We start from the raw sequence: 12959 nt of genomic DNA on the forward strand, positions 1-12959 counted from the left end.
CAATTATTGATAAGATTACTAGCGATGATACACGAAAGTACGAAGCCAAACTGGCAAACCGGCACGCAACGCATACTAACGTACGTGCATTTGAAAAGCTGTTTTGCGAAAGAACGCATGAAAAACATGAAAATAAACACTTGTACACCAACATTCAATACAAAATACACACACACACACACTACACAAGCAAGACGAATTTCCTATAAAAACAAGACAAGAATGAGAAAAGAAGCGAGAGAGCAAGAGAGATGGAGAATAATAAAACACCTAGCAAAAAAGTGAGTGAAATCCGCAAAACAAACGTTCTTTGTATACTTCCCGTTTTTCTGTCCGTACTTTTGTTGACGACATAAGCGTTGATATACTAAAAAAAAACTAAAAAACTAAAAAATACTCATTTTACCCGCAAAACTAACTATAAGCGCCGGAACTTTCCGGCACCCTAGCAAACAATCCTCGAACACGACGAAAGCAAGCGAACATGAACATGCAGCGAACGCAAAAAGTCTAGTTAGTCAGCGAAAACAAGACGTGAGCAAGGAAACAAAACGAAAACAAAAACACAAAAAAAACCTAAACCAAAAAAAAGGAAGGCGAACCTAGCAATGAAAATTCTGCATCGTAAAACAATGTGAAAGTGTGCGGACAGGGCAGGCAGAACAGCGGCAAAGGGAGCGAAGCAGAGCAGACGTACAGAGGAACGTCAATGAAACGCAAAACGGATTAGCTCCAAAAAGGTCGCGTCACATGTGGTAGGTGCACAGGCGCACGGCTAACTCAGTTTCCTGACCGTTTCTTGAGTTGGATTTTGTACTCCTTTGGAAATGTCTAAGTATTCAATAAAGATAATGTAAACACACACACACATACACGTACACAAGCATAAAGAAATACACTCACATGGATAACACTAGGATACACACTTACGCACAACCCATCAAAGAAAGTGGCGAACAATGCTACAGAAGCAGAAGAAAAAGAAGAAGAAACAGTCAAACGATGGGTTAAACGAAATAGAGCAAACAAGGTAAACAAACAAAAGAACGAAAATGGGTGCAAAACCAAAACAATGCAGCATTATGAAACACACACTCAAACAAAACCAACAACAACAAAAAAAAAACAATGTTCTGAAGTCGTTAAGAATATTTGTAGAGCATCCGTTTTTTTTTATTATGAAAGAAAAAGCTCAGGTGTACTTCTTTCTGGTAAGTAAAGTTGGTAAGTTTCAACCAGAATTTAATATGGGGCCGTTCAATTATTACGTAACGCAAAAATTGAGAATTTTGGACCCCCTCCCCCCCCCCATTGTAACAAAACATAACGCTGGAATGAACCCCCCTCAATTAATTACGTAATATTATGAAACCCTCCCCCCCCTACCCACTAATAACCAGTAATTGTTTTTTATTTTACAAAAAAAATCTACGACATTTTAACTTCCATTTTTATTTCGAACATAATACTGAAAAAAAAACACCAAGCTACTGATTTTTAAACGTTTTACTTTTAGATTACAAGTTTTGCCAAGTGGCTGCATATGATGGTCAATGCTGACGATTGGGACAGCATCATCGTTTACAACGTGTCCCAAATCTTCATCATCTGAACCCAACCATATATACTCCTGATCCTTGATCGTAATCACCTTCTTTTTACTTTTATTTACGTCGTGTTTGGACAGTGACGACGATTCTAACAACCGATCTTTTGTGGAATAAATTTGGTTATGTTGGTTCAGCAAAACTTGTGAAGCAAAATATATTTCGCAAATTTTACAAACTCTGCTTTGTAACGCCTTTTGTAATTAAGGACAATATAGGTCATATGGCAGCTCTTTGTATGATGGAAGAGATTTAGGTAGGATCTTTGCAGTGTTAATCGAGCTATTAAGGAAGAGTGAAACAAACTATCCACTCGTTTTGGAAAAACTTGGGTACACGGCTTTAATCCCATCTGCAGTTTGATTGATGCGAATCGGAGCAGACATTAATTGCGTTGGCATTATATCGAAGCTGCTTCTGGGTGTGCTGCAATATTTGCGATTTGTACATTTCACTATTTGCAAAAAGTACTGTGAAGTGCGTACATGTGATGAACACCATTCTGCATCACAGCTAAGTATGGAATCAAACGATAACTCAGAGGAACTTGGGTCAATATGATCCGAAACTACGGGGAATCCACCGAATGTTATATCGTTCCATATTTCTGCAGCTGTTTCACCTGCATACTTAAAATTCTTTTTCTCTAATTCCAAATCAATAGTTCGAAGTCTTTCATCATGGGTTCCGTAATGGTACCGTAATGATCATGAGGTAGAACAAGGCCTGACAATTCTCGAGACAATGGCGCCATTCTTCTTTCCAAATACAAATACAAACAATAATGATACAAAATGAAGAATCTGAGACTAAATTTAAAGAAAAATTTACACTTAATGTATAATGTATAAAGGTGCGAATACAAATCACACAACTAAAATAGACCCAAATAGTGAGGTCGAAACTATGCAGCAGTGGCAATGATGAATGACGAAAAATAGAATCATCAATAATTTAGCCATCTGAACAACTTATTCTATGTAACGTAATATAAAGTTGATCCCCCCCTCCCAATATGTAACAAACCGTAACGTTTGAAGGAACCCCCTCCCCCCCCCCCCCCCCCCCCCCTAACAGCGTTACGTAATAATTGAATGAACCCTATTTTAAAATCATACAACTTACACGTTATTTATGAACGTTATGAACTGTTTCTGTAGCTGATCCTACTGGATCTCTTATAGCATTTTTATATCTTATTAAGTTTTGTCGAATGTTATAATGCCTTCTTCAAGGATTCGCGATTCTTTTTTAGAGCATCCTTTGCTTTATACCAATCACGAATCTTTTCCAAGCGATCTTTTGATATTTCGTCTGCGGTCAGCGGTTACTACGATTAATTACAAGGAGTACCAAACAGCTCATATGTTTTATCAAATTCTGACGCGTTTTATGCGAAAAAAAGATTATTTATACTTGGCTAAAACTATTTTATAGCACTCTCCGTTGCTTCTCCCATCTTTTAGAAAAGTTTCGTAAAGCGTCAGGAAAATACGGCTTTTTGTCTGCTAACGCAAAAGAGCCATTTTATGACTTCATCATATTTGGAGAAGTGCTGTTCTGTCAGATCTTGATACATCGAGTGATATTAATCCGAAAGTGCAATGTTTGGATGGAGTAGGACTTCCCATTTCCACGTTTATGTTCCTTTCGATCGTCTTTGCACTCGTCCTTCCCACGCTTTTGCAATAAAACGCAAGTGGCCCACTATTTATCTGGTTGTTCGAACCGCTTGGCATCCTTCTGAGATGACCTTCGATTCTAATAACAATTAAGTTGGGTTAAGTAATACTTCAGTATTCCAGGTATCACAACATGTAGCCGTACATTGACTTCCTGTAGAACAACTTAATCGTATCTCGCCCCGTATTGGGACCGTTTTTTTTTTACAATGCTCGGTTGAAACGCATAATTTGTTGTTGGCGAACTGTGATCATAACAGAATAACGCACCGCTTGTCCCACTAAATGCACAGCATGATTTGTTGGCCAGGAGTATTTGGATTAGCTGCAGGCGATATGGTTTGGTCGAGGTATCCTTACGTACATAATCCGTTCCGATTATCATTATGAGAATGTAGCCAGTATTCATCGCCAATTACAATCCGATGTAAAAGTTCGTATGGGACCCAATTCTTCACCTTCCTGATCATTGTCCCTTTGCTTTCAATCGATGCGAAATGATTTGCTGCGATAGTTTAAGTAACTTTGCGAATTCTTTTTGTGTTTGTGCAGAATCTACAACGTGCATCTCCTCCAGTTGTCTCCTGCAATCTTTCGTGACGTGGCGGAAAATTCTTTGTCTTTCAAATCAAGATTTCTTTTATACAGAGTAAATAACTTCCAACAAGCAACTTCAGCTAGAACGTAGACGTGGTGGTGTAATTAATGGTCCGCCATATGGAACTCGTTGCGCTTGTGGCTGAGTGATCGTCACATGATGCAAGTATTATTGAAAACGAAATGGGTTTGAAAATGTGTGCAACCCCCCCATTAAAATAAATCCATAAAATCACCAAAAATCCTAACCTTACACTAAAACACGACACGCATCTATGTTGTTTATTTCATTCTTTAGAATTAGAACTCCCTGTAAAAACACACTATATTCGATACAAAAACTGCGATTTTTGTAACTTAAAGAAACTGTTAGCTTGGATCTTGACGACCGATCGTAATATGGATAGAAAACTCTCCAATTCTCATCTCATCAATGATTTTTTGAAGCTGCATTTTCGGAGCAATTTTATCCCATTTCTGTTCGTGGCATACCTATTGGTATTGGCATCACTAGGACACTTTCACTCGGTGTTGTTCCTGTCAATCCGCAACCAACCAAACCAGTTGCGTCTTCAGGGCGCTTTGGAAATGATCGGGAGTTTTAGTGTTTCACGTACCACAATGGAAGTGGGTTCTTGCAAATACACGCTAAACGACTGTCGATACGCCGCTGTCGAGCGCCGTCGTATGCCAATCCATAATCGCGACCTTTTTGACTCGAGACTATTTAATACCATTACCATACCACGTACCATACCATTTGTGGTCGATTTGAGCCTAATTTGTCGCGTTCCACAGTCTTAAATTATATTTTCGTTTTGTGGAGTCTACTACGAGCTAAATGTAAAACTTCTATGTAATGTAATTCTTGTAAAACTGTAAAGCGTGACAACGCTACAAGGGGACCACATACGAGGTCGCGATGCGATGCGACACAGCAAGAACAGGTATGCAGCAAATACATTCCCCAATGCGTCGGTGTGCAACAATTTCATTCACGTGCATACACGCAAGTAACAACACTCACGTACTCGCACAGCTATTTATAAATCTAGCGCTACATTGTTGCAACGGTGTCACAAGCGCGTCAGCAGTCCACGAGAGGTTGTATCAACAGTGAAGAAAACAACGCCAAACATGCACATTACGTTTGGAGTTTTTGCTATGGTGGCGTTTCTGCTTACCGTTGTGGTAGCGCAACCATCCAGTGAAGGTAACATAAGACTAAAATAGTGTATTAATCTTATATTATATAATAATATAATATATAATAATATAATATAATATATATTATATATTATACTTTGCTTTGTTCTTCGAACAAAGTTGTGCGCAGATTCGTTTGTTTGTGGTGAGAACGAAGAATACGATACGTGTGGTTGGGCCTGCCAAAAAACCTGCGAGAATAAGGATAACGGTTTACCTTGCATCAAACTATGTGTAAAAGGTTGCTTCTGTAAGAAGGGATACGTGCGAAACGATAAGAAACAATGCATTGCCACAAATTTGTGTCCAACATAGTACAATTGATAAATCCAAAATAAATATAATTTTTTTTCTTTCTGTTTGTTATACAATTGTCGATAAATTGAATGCTTGATCAACTAGCCCAGATCGTTTTCTGGGTTCGTCTGTTTAGGTTGTCCACGCTTACGTACTCATTTCAAAAAACCATTTCACTGTGTATACGTGTACTTTAGCATTCTCTTTCCAATTAAACATTCTTTTAATATGTCTACGATGTACAAGCTTCGAAGACTCTCGGTAACTCTGGTAGTAAAAGCGATGCTGAAGCTTAAGACATTGTTTAGTCATAGCCGCGAACAACGTTTACCAATAAAATAATCAAAATAACAATGAACTATAATTTTTAGTTATTGTTACATCGCCCTTCCAAATTTATTCATTTGTTCTATTGAACACGGTTTTATAACATAAAATAGTATTTAAAATATTTTATAATATATAATAGAAAATTTTTTAACATATCTATAATACAAAAAATGATTGTCAAATGCGCCATTGATCTCTACGTTTCTCAAGCGTACTAAAGAAATAAAACGTTCTAGCAAAACTTCTCATTGTGAGAATCTCAGTTTGTTGGCGCATATGTATACTAACCTAAAGAACTTAAATTTCAATAAACTCCCTACTTCAAAGGTTTAAACATTCTTTTCAATGTTGATTGTCCGGTACCATGTACATGTCATAAACGCGTGCATAATGTAGCTTACTTGTCGATACACGATGATGGTATGCTCGATCACATAGTCTTACACAAAGCCAGCGTCTACTGCACCTGCATATTTTGTCGATGATCAACTACTTTATCGCTTTGTTTCTGTAGGTATAAAACGTACTTGCTTCAAGCAACGGAATATCATTCCACATCTATCCAGGATAGTTACTTCAAGTACCAAACCGTCCACAACCGTCAACACAGTCACGATGAAACCTGCTTCGATGATCGCTTCTCTGATCGTGCTGATCCTTTCGCTCCAGAACGTACTATGCGGTAAGCATTACGCGTTGTGGGGAAAATGTCCGTCCATGTCGCAATTTAAGTCTATAACTTTATTCGTATCTCCACAGCTTGCCCCTACCCTCATCCGTACCCTTCGTATGTGTGTGGATCAAACGAGGAGTATCAAGAGTGCGGTACAGCTTGTCCTAAGACCTGCATGGATCGGGAAGTACTAATTTGTACAATGCAGTGTGTGCAAGGGTGCTTCTGTAAGCCTGGGTTCATTCGTGAGTCTAAGAATGGAAAATGCATTCCAGAATGTCAGTGTCCATATTACATGTCAATGAAATAGAATTCGAAACTGAAATATACAAGAGCTGTACTAAACCAATCTGATCGAAGAGCCCCATTTTTTATTTATCGATTTTTTACAGAGCGTATTCAATTTAAAAAAAACATTGCTATAGTTATTGTTATCCACAAATGTCTGATTGTGTATCTATACTTTTAACTAAGAAAACAAACAAAATAATTAAAACTTAGGTTGATCAAACTAAGCTCCTAAACTCCGCGAAAAAGGAACATTGTTAAGGAATAACAGAGTGGACGATCAACTCCAAAGAGTTGTAATGGCCAATAGGTTAAAGTTCTTTAAACCGATGTGGAACCCGCTCGGCAGGATCGTTGAAGAACATTGCTGAGCAAACTGAGGAGTACCTAAGATTATAATACGGTCGTTGATTCAGGTGATTCTTTTTTATTCAAGAGGAACGACCAGGCCATTATAACTAAAAGTAACTTAAGCTAAAATACATTTCACATTCATTACAGACACTTCCTTCACCAAACAGTGAAAGGTCACTTCGTCCCGGGTGTACTCGACCGAGGTGATTCTTTTTATTTTATCGAAACATATTCAGCCTGGGAATGAAATCGGCATTTTCTTTGCCAAAAAGGAAAAATAAGATAACAACGGTCAACAGATAAGTTGGCGTCTAATTCTTGACTAGAGGTTTACTTTAGAGGTTTACTCAAAGCAGGAGATCACAGGAAAAAAAACGATCGGGTTTAAATATAATACAATGTATGTTCTGCAATCCTGCTGCACCCGTTAAACTGCCGATCGCCTCCATTGGCGTGAAGCTAGGACATTTTATTGACTTGTATTGTTTGATATTCTTTTATTTAACAATTTAGATAGGTAGCCAGACTTCCGTATATGGGAAAAAATATGGATTGGATTTGGAACCGGTTCTGTTGTGTAGAGAACGGAGCCTTCTTCGGTGACTAACAGGCGCCCCCATTCGCGAGACGATAGGACACCTTATTTGCCTTCAAATACTGGCCATTCTTCAAATATTTGCTTTCGTTTGGTACTTACAATCCGGAGAAAACTTTATAACGCTGTAATTTCTACCGTGTACAAACTTCGAAGACTCTCGGTAAGTCTGCTTGTAAAAGCGATGTTGAAGCTTAAGATATTGTTAAGACATAGGCGCGAACAACGTTTACCAATAAAATAATCAAAATAGCAATGAACTATAATTTTAAGTTATTGTTACATCGCCCTTAGAAATTTAGATTTGTTCTATTGAACACGGTTTTATAACATAAAATAGTATTTAAAATATTTTGTAATATATAATAGAAAATTTTTTAACATATCTATAATACAAAAAATGATTGTCAAATGCGCCATTGATCTCTACGTTTCTCAAGCGTACTAAAGAAATAAAACGTTCTAGCAAAACTTCTCATTGTGAGAATCTCAGTTTGTTGGCGCATATGTATACTAACCTAAAGAACTTAAATTTCAATAAACTCCCTACTTCAAAGGTTTAAAAATTTTTTTCAATGTTGATTGTCCGGTACCATGTACATGTCATAAACGCGTGCATAATGTAGCTTACTTGTCGATACACGATGATGGTATGCTCGATCACATAGTCTTACACAAAGCCAGCGTCTACTGCACCTGCATATTTTGTCGATGATCAACTACTTTATCGCTTTGTTTCTGTAGGTATAAAACGTACTTGCTTCAAGCAACGGAATATCATTCCACATCTATCCAGGATAGTTACTTCAAGCATCAAACCGTCCACAACCATCAACACAGTCACGATGAAACCTGCTTCGATGATCGCTTCTCTGATCGTGCTGATCCTTTCGCTCCAGAACGTACTATGCGGTAAGCATTACGCGTTGTGGGGAAAATGTCCGTCCATATCGCAATTTAAGTCTATAACTTTGTTCGTATCTCCACAGCTTGCCCCTACCCTCATCCGTACCCTTCGTATGTGTGTGGATCAAACGAGGAGTATCAAGAGTGCGGTACAGCTTGTCCTAAGACCTGCATGGATCGGGAAGTACTAATTTGTACAAAGCAGTGTGTGCAAGGGTGCTTCTGTAAGCCCGGGTTCATTCGTGAGTCTAAGAATGGAAAATGCATTCCAGAATGTCAGTGTCCATATTACATGTCAATGAAATAGAATTGGTAACTGAAATATACAAGAGCTGTACTAAACCAATCTGATCGAAGAGCCCCATTTTTTATTTATCTATTTTTTACAGAGCGTATTCAATTTAAAAAAAACATTGCTATAATTATTGTTATCCACAAATGTCTGATTGTATATCTATACTTTTAACTAAGAAAACAAACAAAATAATTAAAACTTAGGTTGATCAAACTAAGCTCCGAGAAAGGAACTAAGCGAGAAAGGAACATTGTTAAGGAATTACAGAGTGGACAATCAACTCCAAAGAGTTGTAATGGCCAATAGGTGACCGCTCTTTAAACCGATTTGGAACCCGCTCAGCAGGATCGTTGATGAACATTGCTGAGCAAACTGAGGAGTACCTAAGATTATAATACGGTCGTTGATTCAGGTGATTTTTATTCAAGAGGAACGACCAGGCCATTATAACTAAAAGTAACTTAAGCTAAAATACAATTTACATTCATCACAAACACTTCCTTCACCAAACAGTGAAAGGTCACTTCGTCCCGGGTGTACTCGACCGAGGTGATTCTTTTTATTTTATCGAAACATATTCAGCCTGGGAATGAAATCGGCATTTTCTTTGCCAAAATGGAAAAATAGGATAACAGCGGTCAACAGATAAGTTGGCGTCTAATTCTTGACTAGAGGTTTACTTTAGAGGTTTACTCAAAGCAGGAGATCACAGGAAAAAAAAACGATCGGGTTTAAATATAATACAATGTATGTTCTGCAATCCTGCTGCACCCGTTAAACTGCCGATCGCCTCCATTGGCGTGAAGCTAGGACATTTTATTGACTTGTATTGTTTGATATTCTTTTATTTAACAATTTAGATAGGTAGCCAGACTTCCATATATGTGGAAAAATATGGATTGGATTTGGAACCGGTTCTGTTGTGTAGAGAACGGAGCCTTCTTCGGTGACTAACAAGCGCCCCCATTCGCGAGACGATAGGACACCTTATTTGCCTTCAAATACTGGCCATTCTTCAAATATTTGCTTTCGTTTGGTACTTACAATCCGGAGAAAACTTTATAACGCTGTAATTTCTACCGTGTACAAACTTCGAAGACTCTCGGTAAGTCTGCTTGTAAAAGCGATGTTGAAGCTTAAGATATTGTTAAGACATAGGCGCGAACAACGTTTACCAATAAAATAATCAAAATAGCAATGAACTATAATTTTAAGTTATTGTTACATCGCCCTTAGAAATTTAGATTTGTTCTATTGATCACGGTTTTATAACATAAAATAGTATTTAAAATATTTTATAATATATAATAGAAATTTTTTAACATATCTATAATACAAAAAATGATTGTCAAATGCGCCATTGATCTCTACGTTTCTCAAGCGTACTAAAGAAATAAAACGTTCTAGCAAAACTTCTCATTGTGAGAATCTCAGTTTGTTGGCGCATATGTATACTAACCTAAAGAACTTAAATTTCAATAAACTCCCTACTTCAAAGGTTTAAACATTCTTTTCAATGTTGATTGTCCGGTACCATGTACATGTCATAAACGCGTGCATAATGTAGCTTACTTGTCGATACACGATGATGGTATGCTCGATCACATAGTCTTACACAAAGCCAGCGTCTACTGCACCTGCATATTTTGTCGATGATCAACTACTTTATCGCTTTGTTTCTGTAGGTATAAAACGTACTTGCTTCAAGCAACGGAATATCATTCCACATCTATCCATGATAGTTACTTCAAGCATCAAACCCGCCACAACCATCAACACAGTCACGATGAAACCTGCTTCGATGATCGCTTCTCTGATCGTGCTGATCCTTTCGCTCCAGAACGTACTATGCGGTAAGCATTACGCGTTGTGGGGAAAATGTCCGTCCATATCGCAATCTAAGTCTATAATTTTGTTCGTATCTCCACAGCTTGCCCCTACCCTCATCCGTACCCTTCGTATGTGTGTGGACCAAACGAGGAGTATCAAGAGTGCGGTACAGCTTGTCCTAAGACCTGCATGGATCGGGAAGAGCTAATTTGTACATTGCAGTGTGTGCAAGGGTGCTTCTGTAAGCCTGGATTCATTCGTGAGTCTAAGAATGGAAAATGCATTCCAGAATGTCAGTGTCCATATTACATGTCAATTAATTAGAATTGGGAACAGAAATATACAAGAGCTGTACTAAACGAATCTAATAAAAAGAAATTTGAGCATTAATTACACTGATCAAAGAACCCCACTTTTTTATACATAAAAATAATAACGGAACCTCACTATACCGAGCGTATCAAAAATCAAAAACATTGCTCTAATTATTGTTATGCACAAATGTCTGATTGTGTATCTGTACTTTTAACTAAGAAAACAAACAAAATAATTAAAACTTAGGTTGATCAAACTAAGCTCCTAAACCCCGCGAGAAAGGAACATTGTTAAGGAATTACAGAGTGGACAATCAACTCCAAAGAGTTGTAATGGCCAATAGGTGACCGCTCTTTAAACCGATTTGGAACCCGCTCGGCAGGATCGTTGATGAACATTGCAAACTGAGGAGTACCTAAGATTATAATACGGTCGTTGATTCAGGTGATTCTTTTTTATTCAAGAGGAACGACCAGGCCATTATAACTAAAAGAAACTTAAGCTAAAATACAATTCACATTCGTTGCAGACACTTCCTTCACCAAACAGTGAAAGGTCACTTCGTCCCTGGTGTACTCGACCGAGGTGATTCTTTTTATTTATCGACACATATTCAGCCAGGGAATGAAATCGGCATTTTTTTCCAAAAAAGGATAAATAGGATGACAACGGTCAACAGATAAGTTGGCGTCTAATTCTTGACTAGGTTTACTCAAAGCAGGAGATCACAAGAAAAAAAACGATCGGGTTTAAATATAATACAATGTATGTTCTGCAATCCTGCTGCACCCGTTAAACTGCCGGTTGCTTCCATTGGCGGGACTAGGGAGCTAGGACATTTTATTGATTTGTATTGCTTGATATTCTTTTATTTAACAATTTAGATAGGTAGCCAGACTTCCATATATGTGGAAAAATATGGATTGGATTTGGAACCGGTTCTGTTATGTAGAGAACGGAGCCTTCATCGGAGACTACCAGCTGCCCCCATTCGCGAGACGATAGGACACCTTATTTGCCTTCAAATACTGGACATTCTTGAAATATTCGCTTTCGTTTGGTACTTACAATCCGGAGAAAACTTTATAACGCTGTAATTTCAACCGTACTGTTTCACGATCCATTCAACATAGATGAAGGAACCGAAGTTGGGAGACACTAGCGGTAATGTATTGATATTGGCGCCGGTCCTCACACACGACTGGTCCAAAATCCTCGCCAAACCTTCGTAGGCTACGTGTAAATAAAGTCAAAGAAAGCCAGAAATGGTAGGCCTTGACCTCTAGAGGTTGTTGTGTCGATAAAGAAGAAAAAGTTTATTAAAAATTGTATATCTTACAAACTACCCAACACTTATAAACTATATCACTAAACCACCGGGCGACTCCATTCTCGATCACCTGAGAAAATAAATATTATGACACTTGACTAAGAATGGCAAATTTGTACATTGGCTTTTGCTGTTAAATGAAATTGGTGTTAATCAGCCAAACAAATGCGCTGGAAGCTCATCGTTGTAAACTACAGATCTCATTGAACAGATTGATGCGAATGCTCACGTTTGTTGAATGAAATTCGTCAACGAGATACTGATCATTCAATTAATTACTAAACTAATTCAACTAATTACTTTGCCTGTACTACTTTCTACAGATGCAAAACCGCTTTGTTCCTGATTGACAGCCTTGTTCTTTGAAGCATATAAAATAAATCATTAACAAAGTTTGCTAATAGATATAGGTATGGGAAATGACTACGATGTTAAAAAGGTTTAGATGGGAGCAGACATGAAACAAATCTCACAAATTGATAATAAGGATGATTCCAGCTCTGCATGCATTCAAATCCACGACGCGTCAAAGTTCATTAATAAAATAGATCAATGATCTTGAATTGGCAGTCAATGTTATGTCAATGACTAGAATTATAGTTACTTCGTGAGGATTGGTTTACATCAACCGAATCAAATATCATTCGGACGAAC

The 12959-nt window shown here is 37.8% G+C and overlaps 1 protein-coding gene and 1 pseudogene across 1 annotated transcript; both read left to right on the forward strand.

Moving 5' to 3' along the window:
- The first annotated feature begins 6334 nt into the window (after positions 1-6334).
- Positions 6335-8842, forward strand: LOC128712773 (SCO-spondin-like). The gene is made up of 4 exons (XM_053807647.1): positions 6335-6401; positions 6479-6676; positions 8374-8541; positions 8619-8842. The coding sequence occupies exons 1-4, from the start codon at positions 6335-6337 to the stop codon at positions 8840-8842; spliced, it is 657 nt and encodes a 218-aa protein (XP_053663622.1).
- Positions 8843-10616: 1774 nt separating this feature from the next.
- On the forward strand, positions 10617-11018 carry LOC128712774 (uncharacterized; annotated as a pseudogene).
- Positions 11019-12959: the final 1941 nt, after the last annotated feature.

This window comes from Anopheles marshallii, chromosome 3 (assembly GCF_943734725.1).
Source record: "Anopheles marshallii chromosome 3, idAnoMarsDA_429_01, whole genome shotgun sequence".
NCBI lineage: Eukaryota > Metazoa > Arthropoda > Insecta > Diptera > Culicidae > Anopheles > Anopheles marshallii.

Coding starts and splice junctions, on each gene's coding strand:
- LOC128712773 (XM_053807647.1), top strand. CDS start 6,335: ATGAAACCTGCTTCGATGATCGCTTCTCTGATCGTGCTGATCCTTTCG. Junction 6,402..6,478: donor GCTCCAGAACGTACTATGCG/GTAAGCATTACG, acceptor GTATCTCCACAG/CTTGCCCCTACCCTCATCCG. Junction 8,542..8,618: donor GCTCCAGAACGTACTATGCG/GTAAGCATTACG, acceptor GTATCTCCACAG/CTTGCCCCTACCCTCATCCG.